The sequence below is a fragment of the Poecilia mexicana genome, unplaced genomic scaffold, assembly GCF_051168715.1.
Source record: "Poecilia mexicana isolate PSO_F unplaced genomic scaffold, ASM5116871v1 scaffold_7, whole genome shotgun sequence".
NCBI classification, from domain to species: domain Eukaryota; kingdom Metazoa; phylum Chordata; class Actinopteri; order Cyprinodontiformes; family Poeciliidae; genus Poecilia; species Poecilia mexicana.
In genome coordinates, this window is record NW_028263376.1 from 25,098,271 (window position 1) to 25,117,255 (window position 18,985).

Sequence of the window (18,985 nt, forward strand, 5' to 3'; positions counted from 1 at the left end):
TCCTTTCTGAGCACACTGGAAGACGTATTTGTTTCTCAACACTCTTATTGAAAATACAATTAGGCCACACGGATAAGACTATCCACTGATTACAAACCTCAGATGAAAAAGAAACCTGTGTTCCAGCAGAACTACAGTTGAAACGAAAAAGCAAAAAGACACGTAACCTGGAATTGATCTTATGTTAGTTATAGAAGATCAGGCCACATCTGCATCTATCTAAACGTCACAGGTCTCCTATGAGACAGACGGAGAACAACCCTAAGTCATATGTTATTCTCCAGCAGTGTGGTGTTGCGCAGTTTGTGTTTTATACTCAATCCTTTGATTGTTTTTTTGTTTTTTGTTTTTCCTCTTGGCAATTTGACATTTACTTTGTCACATTGCTAATGAATTGAGTGAAGTTAATGAAAACTCAGAGGTTAATGTGTCCAGAGCTTTATCTGACCGGGCCTTGCCTAGTTGGAAGGAACAAATGGAAAGATGTTATCCCCCTTTCAACCACCTGCTGCCGACCTGGCCCACCTGCCCATGAAATATTTACTATGCTCCAGAGCACATGGGCCTGACCTAAATCCACCTATTAGGCTGGCTAGCATCACAACAATGATTAAGTGAACCGTGCAGTTAAGGGCTGGCAGTAGAAACAGTCAGTCGGCTCTTAATAGCGTGAATCTTAGCTGGGTGGATTTGGTTTACATATTTTACATCGCTTTTGTGAGAGATCCAAAAAGAAAACAGCTTGTGACTAGATTTCCTAGAGTTTTATCTGAATTTTATCTTATCCTAAAACTTTTGTCTGAGGAAGCATAGGGACGTACAGAAGCAGTTTAGATGATGTATTCTCTGCAACATGCAGTTAATTTAAGGTGTAGGATAGAGTGCAATGCTTATAGCAAATTAAAAAAAAACCAGTAGAATTGCTGTATTTGATCCTTTTGCAGTTTGCAGATGGATCATGCTGAAAAAGATTTCAAACAGCAAACGTTGTGATCACTAAGTTATCCACTTTAAAAATTTGCAAACATCTTCAGTTAGAATTTAGCAAAATAATTCCTGCTATATTTTCCATGCCAAATGTTAGATCCTCATGGTTAGGCAATTTATATGCTTCATCCAGCCCCGTTGAACAATTTTTTTTTCATATTCAGGTGTTAAAATTTGTTCTGTATTTACATCTAGAATGAAAAATAATCAAGTATAACAAACTATTTAAGGGTTAAACCAATGGCACTACCTGTAAATCTCTATTCTTCTTTAAATGCATATCAATTTCTTTCGATAAACATAAACTCATTAATTCTACTAAGGCAGCAGATACATTTTTTTAACCAGTGGCTTTGCTGAATTTTTGCACTCATTAAAAAAAATAATTATTATTTCTGAAATGTGACAACTCTGAAATACAGTAAGGCTGTGCTACAGTTATTCCAACATATCTGTGTATTCTGTTTTTGATCAGGCAAAAATCAAAACAATAGCTTTATTTATACTTATGCATCATCACCTCTCCCACCTCCTTTGTAATATAAATAGCAAAGAATGATGTTTTTGTCTTTTTGTTTTTTCCTCCCTCACGTTACCGACATGCTGGGGAGATGACATTTCCACACAGTGTGTATGTGTACATGCCCAAGGCGAATATGTATAGAGCACAAACTGTGATAAATTAATTGTAATTTAGACTGGTTTGTAAGAGATGCCTGTGCACTGCAGCACTGCAGGTTCAAAGTAGTGTCTGTAGGAGAGCAATGAAGAGAGTGGGAGGAAGAACGAGAAATGAGCAGGATTTAGGCAGACATTTCATGGACTGTAGAGCACTGCATTACAAAACAATACTCTGAAGTCTTTTGGGATTTTTTTTTTTTTTTACTTATTTTCACAGCAACATTATGTTGTAAATAGAAAGAAAAGAGAAAAACTAGGAAGATATTTTAGAAAGAAGAAGAATGTCTGCACACTGACAAATAAAGCTAAGCTGCACGTCACAGAGAGAAACACTGTAACCTGCAGTGTTTCTCTCTGCATGTTACAGAGAGAAAGTAACACGTAATTACTGTACATTTCAATTGGGGCTGCGACCATCAGTCAATTTAACCCATGACATCGTCAATAAAAATTCCCCAGGCAGAATATTGTTGACATGTTATACCGCCGCAATACAAAGTAAATGGAGTTTAAATAGCTTTAAAATGCAGACAGTTATATAGATAGTATCGTCGCTATGGACACTTGCAATACATCAACATCTCAAAAGTACGACCAAATTAATGTGGCATCTTGACTCCTACGGCCAACTGAAGCCTTTTAAGTAGGTAGAGATGTAGAAACTACATGTAGAAACATCTCCACCTAAGTTTTAACTTTTAACACAAACACATTTTTCTAACAATATCTTTAGTAGCTCTGATAATATATGATGATGACTGAATACATAACTCAACAACAAGAAGAGGATGAAAAATTGTTCTAGGTTTAGGACTCAGAAACATCAGTGCTTGCGTTTCACGTGATTGCATCATGTAGCCATTTACAAACATCCTTTTTATGCCACTTGAGACCGAATGTCATGAACCCATTTCCTGAAAAGCATGTGACCGGTATCTGTTTTCCATAGCATGCTCCTTGTATAGCATACTGTTTTTCAGGAGAACAGAAGTCATTTGCTCACTCTACATGTGTTCAGTTGTTCCCCCACAGACAGGATTTTAGGGAATTATTTTTGAATTCCACATTAGAGTTCCAGACGACGTCCCCCCACTGCCAAAGAACCTGATTGATTTCTGCATTATACTCTTTCATTCCCCACAGTAAGCTAAGGACACATCTCAGAAATTATTTTGCACAAATGAGACAGCTAGGCGGACTTCTGAGCTCTACGTTTTGAACAAGTTATTGATGCAGCGTTAATTCAATCCTAATAAGATTAAAACATTATGCTGACTGTCTCATGTGAAGTGAAGCCAGTGAAAATCCTTTTATTGAGCTGCAGTGGACCATGGCCTTGCTACTCCCTGAGCATGGCGGTAGAAGTTGGGTCATGCGTACGAGACGGGGGTTTGAAAATTGAATTAATATTACCACCAGTCAACCTTTGAAGGGCTTACTGAAATCTGCTAATGGTTTTAGTCCATTACTTGACTTTTATGCTCTTCCCAGTGCTTGGTGTTTTCAGATGGCACATAGCAGGTTTAATCCCTCTGCATGGGTAATCCCCCAAAGACATCTGGATAAAAGAGAAAAGTTGATTCCTAGCTTTGGGAAGGACATATCCTGCACCATGCTCTCATATAAGTATGGTAAAGCACACCAGAGGTCAAGCAAAAATTTTGACCATTAAATGAAAAGAACACTTTTTTTTATTACACTGACCTAAATCAAATGTCACGACATAAAATCCTGTCAGATTATCCTCCATGAAGACACCCCCCCCTCCATCAACACACAACGCACACTTTTACAAAGGCACACGTTCCCTAAAAGGGGGGGGGGGAGGGGGGAGAGAACTAGCAGGACAAGCACTAATCCGCACAGATTTAGTGTAGCAGAACAATTGCTTTTGTCACCCTGGATAATCAGCCCAGAGTACAGTTTATAAATTACAGTACACGCAGTAAAAAACAAACAGGGCGACAGTGAGCGTGCAAGTGAGAACAAATGCGAACACTGCAAGTGTGAGAGTGAGAGCGCATAAAAATGGAACAGTGATGTCAACCTGTTCAAAAGCCCGTCTGCAAGACTCAGAAAATTACTCCGTCTCATTCAGAAATGGTTTGTCACACACTCTGCAGGGAAATAAGAGGTAATTTATTTCTCTAACTTGGCCTACATATATAGATAAGTATCATTCACATTCCCTTCAGCCTCTATTATCCAGACAGTAATGAGCATGTCTGCCCAGTGGACACAATAAGGCCTAATCCATGATTGTTTACATTTGGGTGTTTGCTCAAAGCAAGCTAAATCAAGGGCCACTCCAGTAAAATGACAACAACAATGCCCTACTAAGTGATGATGTAACTGTCCTTGTGTATCAACCCTTATTTATGCAATTCAGTGTTTTGCTAACTAAAGAAGCAGTTAGCATTTATTCCACTTTTTTCACAACACTGGGAAAATATACTTCTGGGAATGGCTCTTTGTGCTTTACCATCTCACCCGTGTCATTAAAATCAGAGATCTAGGACACCGAGGACCGATTTAATTGCTCTAATACATTATTGACATGCAGAGCATGAATATATGTCTAGGGCTAGCATATATCAGCCTCTGCTGTCAGATGGAAATGTGAATATTTCTTCAAGTGATTAAAGGAAGAAAAGCCATTCCAGCTTATATTCTTGGCTGCACAAACATTTTTTATTTAGAAGATATTCTGTATTAAACCAATTTAATGACCAGGAATGAAATATGTTCTCTGGGGAATACACACGGGAACTGTTATAGTAATGCTAACCAAGCTAAGAGCTTATTTCAGAGCAAAAAAATAAATAAAAACAATATAAAATATCAACCCCATCATCATTTTGTCTTTATCTTAAAGTAATGGTACAACTTTTACAGTGACTGTTCTTTCACTTCCATAAATTGGTGTTGACCTTGCTCCTTGTACTTATAAATAATGAGCTCTTGTAGCAGAAAGATTAGAAAAAAAAATCATTTTCAATGCTACTAATGGATCATTTTTTTTGTTTTGTTTTATTTTTTTGCCACAGCTCTTAAAGAGAAATCACAACTTTCTGGAATCAGTATGAGCAGTAAAAACCAGACATCAGAAATTGGTCTAATGTCTATTATTTCACCTCTGATCTCTATCACAAACCAAAGCATAAATATCACAGAAAGGAATTATAAATCTTTCCATGGGATTTGCTGTGGGGAGGAGTCATCAGCTGAAGCATACCACTGCACACTGGAAACTGATAATCACCAGCTCATTACGGGACTCCTCGCAGAGAGCCTGCTGGTAATTGAGATGGACACGACACAAGTGTAGTCGGCTTGGAGGGATCATAGATGAAGGAAATCAACTGCCAGAAACTAAAAGGCAGGTTTGAGGTAATGGGGGTGGGGTTAGTTTCAAAGACATAGAGCATTCTTTCTTCTTTTTATGCATCAATCCAATCACTCCAGTAACTCTAGCCCAGTTACCCAGGATTAAGCAGGCCAAAATTAATTGTAATGTTTGCATGCATGGCACAGTAATACGTGAAAAACAATTGCACATGTATGAAACAGCTTAAAGAGAGACACTCATGGTAGACACTCAAGCTTGAAATGCTTGGCAGTCAAAACAATTGGGCAAACATCCAGATCTATGGATGAAAAATAGGTAGAATACATGCCAATGACCAGGCAGTGACATCTGAGCAAAGATCCAACAGAGCTGAAAGTAATCATTTTTTAGATTTTTGGGAACATCAGATTTAGGTATGGACTTCTGTGACCTCATAGACAAGCACACAAACGGATATGCACTCCACTTTTTTAAGGTCAGTTTTCATGTATTTATTTAGAAAAGATTACTGTTTTTATGTGTTAGTTCTAACTTTCATTTTAAATATTTGAAAATATATATATTTTTAGCTGCTGCCACTGCAAAAAAAATAAAAAAATAATAATAATAACTAAAGAAATCATTTATTAGGGACAAGAATAAGCTCATGGTGCTTGCAATCAGAGACTGTAATTAAAATGCATTCTGAAATTTAAACTAATTTCAATATCCTACAATAGAAAAATTGATTCGTCATCATTTCTGTGATTACAGAGCAAAGCTTATTAAAATTCTACAACTAAATTCAATTTGTTTACCAAAATATGTCCCAGTTTAATTGAGCCAATTAATTTAGATGTTGCCTCAAACCAGTTTCTTACTGTCGCCCCGTCTGCTGCTTCGCACTGGGACAATCCTGTCTGAAACCCAGTTTTGCACATTTCTACACAAGTACTTAGGATTTCTTTTCAGATTCCTGCTCGCTCACTTATAGGAATGCTGTACACTGACTGATGGGAGAGCAACAGAAGTCAAACATCAGCAGCACCTACGGAAGAGCCAGATGTAGTAAAGCTCCACAAGAAAACCATGGATACTTGTCCCAGCATTTATCCTCTAAATAAATTAATAACAGAAGATGGTGCGCAACATGGACGTACGCAATCTTTTATATTTACTCCATAAAGCAAAGTCTCGTGTGATATTCATACACCAGAGAAATGGAAAGTAATGGATTACTAATTCCAAGATACTTTGATCCAGTTAAAGAGGAAGTATAAATTAAAACTGCTTCATTTCAATTTAATGTATGGATGTTGTGACGAGCAAATAAATATTGCACCAGGGACTTTGTCATACTTTAAATAAAAAAATGAAAATGTTTTCCATCTTGTGTTTTTTTTTTTTCATAATGATTAAAAGTACACCAATTAAAAGCTTGGATTTTTAAAAGTGAGACTAAGCTACTGTCTTTTTTAACCTTTATTATGAGTTGTTTTTTAAGTGTGGAGAGATCTGAATGCATAAACTTAAATTTTTCAAACTAACTCACTGAAAAGAGAAGACAGACACTATTTAGCTGTCAGGTGACTCTGAAATATCTTTCAGATACCAAGAACAGCAAGTTTCCAAAAATGTTCCCAGACAACAGTTAAATGAAGGTTATCATACAAATTCAGGCACATTTTTTTTTTCTTTATTTCTCAAGTGTATTTCTGTTTCCTTGAGACCTTTAAGGCCATCAGGCAAATTGACTTGAGATCTCATAAGCCCATGCATTATATCAGCACCGGCAGCATTGGATTCACACCTAAACATGGAGACAAATACAGCATCACTGTGAGCACCGTGGGGCGACTGTCACTCAGTGGGTAGTTGTTTTTGCCATTTGGAAAGTTGTGGGTTTAATTCGAGCCTCCATGATGATCCTCCCCTGGGCAAGGCACTTAGCTCCAAGTTTCCTGCCAATCTTCATATCGGCGTATGAATATGTTAGAGTGTGAATGGGTGATTGAGGCTTTAGTGTAAAGCACCGAGAGGTCTTTAAGAACGGACTTTAAACATTATAGCATTGGAACACAATCATCTCATGCACAGAGCAGCAACTGCAAGTTCATAACGGAAGTGGGACGCGTACTAATGGTCATTTCCTTCCTACTGCCTAGATTTTCTTACTGTGATAAGTACCTGTTTTTACTGCAGGAGCTCCACCACACACAAACCTGCTCTTTAGTTTGATGTGAAAGAAAGCATTACTTAAGGTAAAGAAGCCTATTTAAACTGAAATCAGCGTTGATCAACGTGCTTTGACTTGCGTCTGTTTGTGACTAAAAATCACAGCTTGAAGTGATTCTGGAGTGAGGAATAGTAACTTGTTCTATATAACGGTGCAAGGTTAACATTGCTGTGAGTGTAAATGTCGCCTGAAGTATTTCCATTTATCTTCCCCTGGAATAAATCCCTTGAAAACCCCGTAATGATCACTTTTTTCCTCTTAATGCATAATTAAATTTTTCTTATATTAATCTTGATTTAATTAAGGAATTAAAAGATACTTGTGGGGGCGGAGGAGTTGATTTGATTCAGCATATGTATGCTGAAGTGCTCTGAATATACAAGGGAGAGGTTTTTTTAACGCTGAACTGCATATCAAATAAAACGTATGTTCTCATTTCTTACATGTTGTTTGGAAGTACCAGAGAAATAGGATTATAAATCATTCCTCCACCAAACCCCTGTGGCGTGTGCATATTCTGCACTAATGATCTCCTCCCCATTTATCAAACTCCAAACAACTCTGTGGACGCAGAGTCAGGTTACCACTAATGTTGACCTTGAAAGGAAAAGGCTACAAACAGATAACTGCTTTCATAAATCCAGGATAATGTGTCGGCGACATCACATTAAGTCATAATCTCATCACCCATTCTAATTAATAGCCCTAACAACAGCTGTCTCACATTTCTCACTGCTGCACGAATCCATACTCGCTCGTTTCAATTCATCATTGTTTTCCACAAGCTGCTGCCTCGAACATAAATGCTCTATGAATTTAATGGCAAAGACTCATCAAAGGGGGCGGAAACTAATGACTGGATGAATACAAATGAGCTTTTCAACAAGGAAATACAGTCATGTTTGTTGCGTCACCAGCAGACGTACTAAACCCAGATATGATATGCACATAAAACCTGTGCACCAGAGTCAACAATATAACGCGTGCGTGAGGCTTTGTGTGGTTGTCAAGGAGACACCGAGCTCCGCATTGATCCTCAAGGCTTAGTGATCAAAAAGGAGCTGGCTTCTGATAAGCATATTAAATCACATACAGGCATAGCTACAGTAATGACTACAACACAACCAAACACTCCAGCTCTTATCTAGATTTCACTGACTGAAGCAGCCTAATTGGTCCACAAAAATCAGTAAGAAGAAAAAAAAAAACATTCGGCATAGTCTTATTTTTGTCCTTTCATAGGCACAGTTGTTTACATTGTCAAACTGTTGCTGTAATTACCAAAACAACAGTGGTACTCTTCGTTTTACACACAGAAATCTACAGCAGAACAATAGTAAGCTGATGAGGTTAATTCACAACAAGGTAAACTGAGACACACAGATTTATTTAAAGGCACACCTCAAAGACACTTCTTCCTCACGCGGTATCATGGTATCATAAAATAAAACAATATCCAGTAAATCAGGAAGAGATACGTATTTGGACATTAACATGTGTGCTTCAACTCTGAAAAATGTCTCTGGACTTCCAAAGGTAAAATTGATATTTACAGAAAAAATGTGAACCACCTTGAGAAGACGCAGGATGGAGCTGTGGGCTGAAGGATAAAGCATTACAGCATAAAGACATTACAGATTACAAATAAAACTGAGAAACAAAGATTGTAGTTTTTGCATGTATGTACTATTTTCTGATAGAACTTAAATTGAAGTATTTGGCCATGATAACCACCAATACATTTTGGAAGGGAAAATACGCTAACAACAGTATCCCTGCTGTGAAGCACAGTGACTCAAAAAATAATATCACCTAATTCTATTTAAAAATGTTCTAAGACGACAAAATCAATAATTTGGAGTGTTCATATCAAATCCTTGGTCTAAGTTTTAGTAAAAAAAAAACATAAAATGGATTCAAAGTTGAAAAGCTGCGTGTGACCCAGTGTTGTGGTACTCGAAGTTGGTCTTGGTCTTAAGACCGGTCTTAAGACCATTTTTTGATGGTCTCGGTCTCGTCTCGGACTCGACCGCATTTGGTCTCGGTCTTGTCTCGGTCTCGGGCGCTGAGGACTCGGCATTTTATTTCAAGACCAGTCAAGACCGCAACTGTGAAAATATCACTAAACGTACAGCATTCTGTCCACTTTATTTGTTAACATCTTTGTTTTCAGTGGATGCAAAACGCACCGATTAAAATCCAAGCAACTACGTGTTTCTGTTACTCCCCCCACCCTCCCCACCTTTTACTGTCCCTCCCCCTCCCCTCCCCACCTTTCACTCGCGCGCGGCGCTCCAGGACATGAGCAGTGGTTTTCTCTCAGCGGCAGAAAATGTTTGTCTAATCGTCAGTAATATAATAGCGCTGCATAAATAGTAAGAAATTCGATGGCCACAGCTAACTCAGCAGCGCTTTGCTTTCACAGACTGTGGGGACAACGTCTAACTTTTTTCGTCACTTAGAAAAGTAGCTCAAAGAAGTAAGCTCCGTTAACGTGATGTTATCAAAGCTAGCTGTACAGAGACACATAAGCATTGTGATGAAAAATGTTATCACTCACTGCGCTGAATTATTGTGCGGAGGTGTTGACTGACTTGTCGCATATATGGGACAACGCTATGTCCAAAAGTCTGCAATATAGTGAGGTGACATTCAGAAACAGTCGATTCTTCTCCACGGCTCTTTACTTATTAGATGGGACTGGAGTGTCACTCACTGAGAGCCGTTGTTCTATCAGATAGCCATACGCTGTCAGGATAGCATACATGCATTAAGCATTAAGAAATCCGACCGTCGGAGGAGTTGTCAGTTCACCATACGCAGCAAGTTATGATGAACATAAGTCATTAAATTGTTTTCAATGATAACTATATAGATATACATGTGTTGTCATGGTTTCAAAGTGTATTTAAAGCAGGGTCTGGCTGCAGCTTGAGTCAGCTACAACACACGCCCGTGTAAAACTCACTTAACCGCTAAGTCAGGATGCCATACAACTGTTAATAACAAAGTGTATGACGATCTACGTCATGATTCTATGTTGTTGATTAAATGAAATCTTATGGTAATGACGTGTCTGACAGATATAGCCGGTGTTCTATCACATAGCCATACGCTGTCAGAATAGCATACATGCAGTGAGTACCATGCCAGCGCATGCGTCAGTGTAGTTGTCAGTATACGCAACAAGTTATGACGAAAATAAGTAATTAAATTGTTCATAATATGACATAATGTGATAACTAGATGGATATACATGCGTTGTGGTTTCAAAGTGTGTTTAAAGCAGGTCTGGCTGCAGCTGGATGCCATACAAGTGTATGATGATCTATGTCATGATTCTATGTTGCTGATTAAATAAAATCATATGGTAATGACAGCGTATGCATGTCTGAGCTAAGCGTACGACTATCTGACAACGTATGCTGATCTGACAGAATACCGTGATCTGACCTGACAGAACACCCGTTCTTTGTTCTTGTAATGCTCTGTGTACACTGCATCATTATTTTATTTTATTATGTACGTTAATATTTAAATTAACAAATAACTAAAACACAAGAACGAAAGAGCATGCAGAGCATGCAGAGCATGCACATTGCTCTTTGATTGTTTTTGTTCAAAGTGGCAGCTGTAATGTCTGCCATGGTGTCAGACTACCTGGCTTCATGTACTGGGATAGAAAGTGAGGACAGTCACGATGAGCGCCTTCTGCTTGGTTACTTCTTGCTTGTTGCTCCTTGGTCAGTGTTCATGGTTGAGCGTTATTTACCGTCAGGGCATTGCCTCAATTGCTATGTTTAATGGTGCAGACAGTGGTGGCTTCTTATATGAGCAATATGGGCAAATGCCCAGGGCGTTATGTTTTTAGGAATGGCATGAGACCATCACACTTTTTAGCACATAAATGGAATATTTAATATTAGTAAAATGTATTAAGTATTTAATATCTAGGTGTTTTATGGTAATATGGATCTTTCAGATTATTTTGAGAAGCAATTTCGATCATATTTTACATTTTATTGTGTCATGTAGCACGGGCCGCTGGTCTTGGTCTTGACTCGGTCTCGACTCCCTTCGGTCTTGGTCTTGACTTGGTCTCGGACCCCAAAAGTCTTGATCTTGTCTCGGTCTTGATACACTCTGGTCTTGGTCTTGTCTTGGTCTCGGGTTAGGTGGTCTTGAACACAACACTGGTGTGACCAAAGCAGCTTACAAAAAAGCCTCAATTATTCCAGTTCTGTAGGAAGAAATGGGTCAAAATTCAAAGTTTATATAGCTTATGTGTATAAAATGCAAAAGTAGGGCTACAAAATGTTTCTGGGATTAATCTTAACACGTTTTTTGAATTCACAGCATCAATAAAGAAGCACTATTCTTCTTTTTCCTATCTTGTCAGCTGAATTTATAGATAGAAGACCTTCTGTGATAGCTTTATTTAGTCTGCAGTCTTTCTTTCTGTACACAATCATGTTTTGATGTAATGTATGTGCTCAGAAAGAGGGAGCAGACGTGAACCTGTTGTGTGGGAGAGGAAGAGCGACTGAATCAAGATGTTTTCCGAAAATTTGTGATCCGATTTTAAATTGCAAATAAAATCCATAATCTATAATCTTAACTGACCCAAAAGGAATAAAAAACAAAGGGAAAAAGTTATTTCTCTCAGTACCACACGCACACTTCAGCTGTATTTTCCAGGAGCACGGTTCTAGACATCTTAAAACTAACAATCATAAAAGCTCCCCGAGCCAATAATGAAGCAAACATCATCTTCAGAAGTTTGATTTAGACATGTCTTCTGTGCATCATCATCACAGAGGAGCTCCGGTAAACAACAGTGTAAAACAGCAGTGCTCATTGCAGGTTTTGTTGGCAGAGACATGCTCTTTAGCACAGATTATAAGATTACATTAAAGGCAAAACAAAGGGACAGGACTTGATCAGCTTCCCATAAGTGATCGAGGCCCTTGCCAAAAGCAGACTGTGAAACCAGATGAGTGAAAGGTCAGGCTGGTGTCTCACAAATCTGAAAGGCGGAGCAATGTCTCTGCAGTTTCCACTTGGTATCTCAAGGTGCAAATTTGTCATCTTGTGTTATGAGTATTAAAAACACAGAGAGCGGGTAAAAAGACACACATTCACACCTTTCCTGCTGTGTAAACCCGTACTTGCCGCTTTGAGTATCAGGTAAACTATTCAATAATGTGTTTGATATCAAAATAATTAAATAAGATGGAGAATTTTTTTTACCACAGTTGTCACTTTTCCCGCTAGAAACATAAACCGTCTCAGGCACAATTAATATAATATATTTTAGTCACCAATCAAAATGCTGATTGGCTTTTTTTTCTAGGCTATTTAAGTTTTCTGGACATTATTCTTGTTTAGTAATAGAAAATTAAACTTTTTTTTCAATGAGTTAAACATTTACCTGACCAAACCCAACACATTTTAAACAGGTTTAGACGTAAATACCGCTTAAAGAGGCAGAATTTGTATCCTTCACTTTTTAATAATATTGTTAAAAATAAATGGTCTTTTGAATGAAAGTTTGCTTGAGGGAGCTTTTTAGCATGAGCTCTAGGGTAACCTATAATTAACTTTTTCATTGATTAAGGCAGTGGGTTTTTTTTTTACAACCCTGCTGGTTTCACTGTAAAAAAAAAAAAAGGTGGTGATGGTGAGGGATGCAGAGGTTGCCAGAAACAGATGGCCAACATAAAAAAAGGCTAAGACATAAAAAATAATTAGTTTCCCTAAAGTCAATCAGCTAGTCAATTAGGCAACCTTATTTGGTCATCAATGATCCTTGATTATCATAAGCATTTCAGTGACAGAATATGTTACTGGAGGTTAGTAAACGTATCTCACCTCTGCTTTTTGAGTTACTTATTGGGGAAAAGCAGGTAATGGGCTAAACAATTAGACAATATCAGTAGTGCATAGACTTTCTCATAACCTCCATAATTTGATAAAATACAAATATGAAAGCAGCAAAAAAAAAAAATGGATCTTTGGAATAAATGCAGCTAAAGAGATTTAGAGAAACAGCAATGGGATTCTGTCTTTTAACTAGATAATGCAAATTCGTTTTTCTTCATGGGGGAAATGAGTTTCCCAAGAGGTGCAGAGTTGGTAAAGGAATCAGATAAGACAAAGATACTATGGGAGTACCTAACTCTTCCATGACTCAATTAGCATTCTGATGAGCATAATGCCATTTTGAAAGAGGGTGAGGTAATTCCAAGCATGAGACATTCAAATGACTCTGAGTCATTGCTGGAGTGAAAATACATATTGTCTCTGATTAAAACAGCTGAGTGGTTTCATAAAACCATTTTCTGAAGTATTCTATTACCGTATTATGAACATCTTGGATTCCTGTCTCAACTTGGATAATATTTTAGCAATGTGAGGCAATAAAGCTTTAATAACTCCAGCAGAGCACCTTTGAGAGATGATAGATATTCACTTTGTAGTTGTGCAACCAAGAAATCTGCAGCAAATATGTGTTGCCATCATGCCAATCTGGACCAAAAATTGTGAGGGCTTTCAACACCTTGTTGAATCTATGCCAGAATGAATTATTAGAGTTTCAATAGCAAAAGCGGGCCAGCCCAGTACTGAGAATGTGTTTCAGTAAGGTTAGATAGATACAATATAATTAAAACCCCAGTAAATACGGCATTATACAACTGGAACAAAAATACGTAAAGTTAAATTTTCCCGATTGCATGGTAATTTCACAAAAGAACAGAGGTTACAGCAAGTAATTTTGTGTATAGTCATTTGTCCGTTTTGGTAATGGTCACTATAGCTTTTCAGATCATAATTCTGCAATCAGTACTTAAATACATATATTGCCATTATGAATTTCTTTGTTCTTCACATGATAGAAGCTGATATGAAGAGATAACAAACCGTGTGTAGGTCAAGAACCTACGGATGGTTGCAGAACTAAAGGGGGCGTGGCTAACAACTTGTAGCATTCACCTGAGCAACATTTATAAGAAATGTCAGATATTTCCACCTGATTAAAACCTGTGTTACGATCCTAATACTGGCTGTCCAAATGCCCTTTAAGTGACGCCCTTTAAAGAACACTTGTTATTGTCCATTCTTAAGAAGTTATATCCAGCTGCTGATTAAGTCTTGCTCAGATGAGATGGAGACCTGAAGATCCTGCAGTGTTTTTGTTCTGTACACACATCCAGAAAGAACAGCCTAGAAAGTCATGCTGTATCACTCCTAAAGCAGGGTGGCCAAGTCCAGTCCTCGAGAGCCACCATCCTGCAAGTTTTAGAAGTATCCTTACTCCAACAGACCGGGATCAGCTCTACAAAGGCCTGATAACGAGCCATTCATTTGATTCAGGTGTGTTGAAGCAGGGATGCATCTGAAAGTTGCAGGATGGTGGCTCTCGAGGACTGGACTTGGCCACCCTATCGATCTGTGGCTTCAATTTCTTACTTCCTCCCAAGGTAGGTTAGGCATGTATGGACGGATCAATTTTAACCCCCAATTCATGTAAAGCCATTTTAGTTGATGAAATGAAAGTATGTTCTTTACAGAGGAGTTACTAGTGCCATGCAGAGTACTGTTTTTTTGTTTTTTCCTACAGAAAGTGCTCCTGGCTCAGTGCGTCTCCGTTTAGTTGTGCTTGTATCTTAAAAGAGCCACTGATCGAGCTATTCCTGCATTAATTTAATTTACTCTTTGTCCCAGACCTGACAAATGACCAGTCACACTGATCCCAGTTCAGTGTGGAGTTTGTTTCTGGTGTAGAAGAAGTGGGTTTTCTCCACTGTCAGCACATCGCTGAATTTTAAGAAGCGCTGCAAAGTCAACAAGATACAGATACAATCCGATCCACTTCATTAAGCGTAAATGTTTACCAGTTGTAATTAGTTAATCAACTCCACCTGTCTGCATGGCATTACAATTTTAATCAAATCAAACTGTATCGTTTTTATCATTGAGATGCTTTGGAATAACTTGAATTAAATGGGAGTCTATGTAACTATGTATCAACTGAATCCATTTGTCTTATAAAACACATTGATATAAAATTAGTTGTGAATTGGTACTGAACAATTCAGCTGAATTGAATCAAACTCTAATAAAAAGTACTTAGACACACGTTTAAGGCCTAGGAACCAAAATAGAAAGTCCAGTACAACATTGTTTGAGGTAACTGGCTTTCATCTTAGTTAGGTGAGTATAAAAGTTTTTACTAACACCTTTTTTGCAGATTCAAAAACAAGTAGGAGGAGCGTAAAAAAAATAAAAAATAAAGTATTTACAAGATATTTGAAAAACTAACATAAGCCACGTGCAAGGAGAAAACATTTGTGTTTACACATACTGCTTAATTAAACAAAGACATATTTTCTCTAAATGTGTTTGTGTGTCGGTTCCATGCATTTATGACGTCAACTGTAAGCAGAAAGCAAAATGTCAGGAAGGTTTACATTAGTCAGCAGATGCAGTGGACCACATCATTAGTCACTCTGACACCCTCTTCTGGCCCTGGCTTTATTGATGAGACCAAGCTCAACAGCTACCCCTCTCTTAACACACACAAACACAGACGCTGATCCTCCTCTGAAAGCAACAGGAGACTGATTCACCATCTCAGGTGGAGAGGCCAGCACTGTGGCTGTGTATGGGCCAGGAGCTGCTGCGTGTCCAGAAAATTAACATCCAGCAGAGCAGAAAATGTCCACGGTTTAGCGGATGTTTGTTTGCAGGTGGAGTGCACAGGCAATCCAGAAACAAACATTTCCACAACAACAGGTCTGTGCAGGTTGTGAATGGCAGGGCATGGTCATAGGGTTCCAAGTGTGTCATGGCAGTGAGCTCAGAGCCGTTTATGGCCTCAATGACTCTGACATTTAGCAGGATGGTGCAATTTATCAGCTTCTCAGTCTGACTCATGTGCAAAAACAAACACACACAAAGTCATCTAAAGCATTAGGCCCAATAGTGCTACATCCCATAACTTTGTTTGTGTGCATTGTTAAATGAACGTTGTTTGAGTCAATGCCCTAGTAAAAAAAAAAAATGATTGCAGAATTTTATGATGAAAACTAATTGATGCATCACAAATGCTCAAAATCTTCTTCCTATAGCACTCAATCAATGACAATTTACAGTTTTTAAACAGGACACAATAACAACCTGAATGCTGCACAATGATAGGTCATTTACTTAGTAAATGGCAGCATTTCTGCTTTTGTAAATCTGTTAGTACCAATAATATTAAAACTGTCGGTAATCTCAAAGCAAATATTTGATTCGCTTTGAATAGAGCGCAGTTATGTGCTTCACATTTATAGCCTTAACCTCAAGGCACTTTATCTCCATCCAACAAAGAGTAAGTCTATTTGCGGGATGCAGTTGAAGTAAGTAGGAGTGCTCTCCACATGCAGAGTCACTGTTTCAGTTGATCCTGGAAGTGTGTTGCTGCTAACCACAGGGGGAGTTAGAGACAGCAGTAATGCCATAATCTGTTTCTCCATCGCCTCTCTAATGTTTTGTTTCAGTGAGGCGCTTTCAACTTCCTCTTTCTCTCCACATTTCCCCATGTTCCTTTTCTCAGTGATGTTTTGAAGTCTGAGCAGTGGCACAGTCATTACTGAAAGAGAATATCTTGATGGCTGCTCTTCCCAGAAGAGTAGTCACGAAACAAAAAAAAGAAAAGATGCACGGAGAAGAAAGTGCTATTTCTCTGCAGTTATATGAAAAGTTTAGAAGAGATGCTTTGGAGAGAGTGGACCTGCTTTCAGAAGCACTTGCAGGTTTTGAGCCCACAGAATCAGACGCTTCAAGTTAAGCTGTAATCAAACATTTACCCACACAGCTTAAAATAGAAATGGATCCATTTCCAGATTCATTTGCCGAGTCTCATAAACATGCATGCAAGCATACACACACACAAACACACACACGCGCGCACACGCACACACATACAGCAAATCACAACCAGATAAAAGACATGTGTGCTCTTACCCGAGCGTTGTCATAGTAACGATGGTGTACCAAAAGGAGGCTGGGATGCTGGTGAATTTGCTGGAGGATGAACCCTTCTCTGCGTAGAACATGACAGTGGCAAAGATAATTATGGCCATGGTGAGGGAGAAGAGCAGGAACCCCAGCTCCGAGGCACAGCTCTTCAGCGTGTAGCCCAGGATGCGCAGGCCCTGCGAGTGACGGGAGAACTTAAAGATACGGAACACCCGGAAAACCCGCAGCGTCACAAAAGCCCCGCTCACGTCCTCGTTGTCAGTCATCACCAGCCCGATGTAATAGGGTAGGATGGCCACCACATCAATGATGCTCATGACGGATCTCATGAAGCGGTAGCGGTTGGGCGCAGCGAACAGGCGCATCAGGTACTCCACCGTGAAGATCATCACGCAGGCAGTGTCCATGCAGAAAAAGGCCACAGTGTAGCGCTCGCCACATGGCACTTCCTTCATGTTGGGTGCTGAGCCGCAGGGCACTGTCTCTACCACGTTGGTGATGACAGAGACAGCAATGAAGAAACCAGTGACATAGTAGAAGACCAGAGCCATCGTGGAAGTGTGAGGGTTCTCAAATGCACGCCACATGGTTTCCCTGAATGTCATGTTGGGCAGCTTGGCATCTTTGTTGTCCTCCTGGTCGTCCATGAGGCGCTCTGCGTTCTCTCGCTTCCTGTCCTTGTACTCTTCATAGCAGCAGTCCCCGATGATCTCTGGGACAATGCCAAAGAAAGCTAGCTCCTCATCATAAGAGGAGATGCACTCATATCGTGGATAGTGGAGCTTGCCAGTGCGGTAGAAGTTAAGCACACTGCGGAACACGTCAGGGTCACGGTCAAAGAAGTACTCTTTGGTGTCCTCGTTGTAGAAGAACTCCTTCTCCGAGCTGCCGAGCAGCGTGTCCGGATAGCGGTCCAGGGTGTTCCTCCAGGTCTGGAAGCGCCGTCCACTGACATTAAGGACTATGAGCTCGTCCTGCCTCTTGTTCTTTTCAGTGGGGGCGACCGGCATGGGCAAGTTGGCCACAGGCATCCAGCCGATCGCCGCTGCCCGGGCAAACGGAAGCCATGCCGCTACTCCCGCTGCCATGATGGTTTCGGCTCGGGGCGCAGGGGGAAACAGGTCAAACACCTTCACAACCAGCTTGACTTCAGCGTCTTCACCATCTGTGATTTAAAAAAAAAAAAAAAAAAAAAAAAAAACATGGAAGAAATCGATGAGGGTGGGAATCACTTAAACAATAATGCTTCAACTTTGATGGGGGAGGAGGGGCGATTCTGATATTTTGATATTAAACTAACAGAGATATTACAATGTAAACAAAATCACAAGCTAATTAGAAAAACAAAAGCAGGTCTCTTTAAACAACATTTCAATCATTTATTTTCAATATGAAATTAGTTACTTAAGGAGTGACAGAAATGAAGTTCATCATTAACTGGATGAGAGCTACATTCTTAGACACAGTTTTGATTAGCACAGTGGGTTTCAGTGCAGAGACAGATTGCACCTTCAAAAAGAATCATCTGCCTTCACTTCAAGGTTATCTTTCTCTTCTCCTTCCTGCGGAGCTGCAATACGAGAGAACCTCCTCAGGTTATAATTAACTGCATCTTACAGATAAAAAAAAAATGCAAAAGGGAAAAGCAAATTAAATTACTAAATTGGCATCAATTTTTTTTCTTCGTATCTCTTTAAAACTTTGACTTTGTTGAAGGTCTTTTTCGG

The 18,985-nt window shown here is 39.2% G+C and overlaps 1 protein-coding gene across 1 annotated transcript in view; it reads right to left on the minus strand.

Moving 5' to 3' along the window:
- The window catches only part of LOC106918372 (A-type voltage-gated potassium channel KCND3), a 103,723-nt gene extending 85,377 nt beyond the window's left edge, over positions 1-18,346 (minus strand). Inside the window, exon 1 of the mRNA XM_088007535.1 lies at positions 17,244-18,346. Within this exon, the coding sequence (XP_087863661.1) occupies positions 17,244-18,346 (1,103 nt within the window). The remainder of the gene's footprint in view (positions 1-17,243) is intronic.
- Positions 18,347-18,985: the final 639 nt, after the last annotated feature.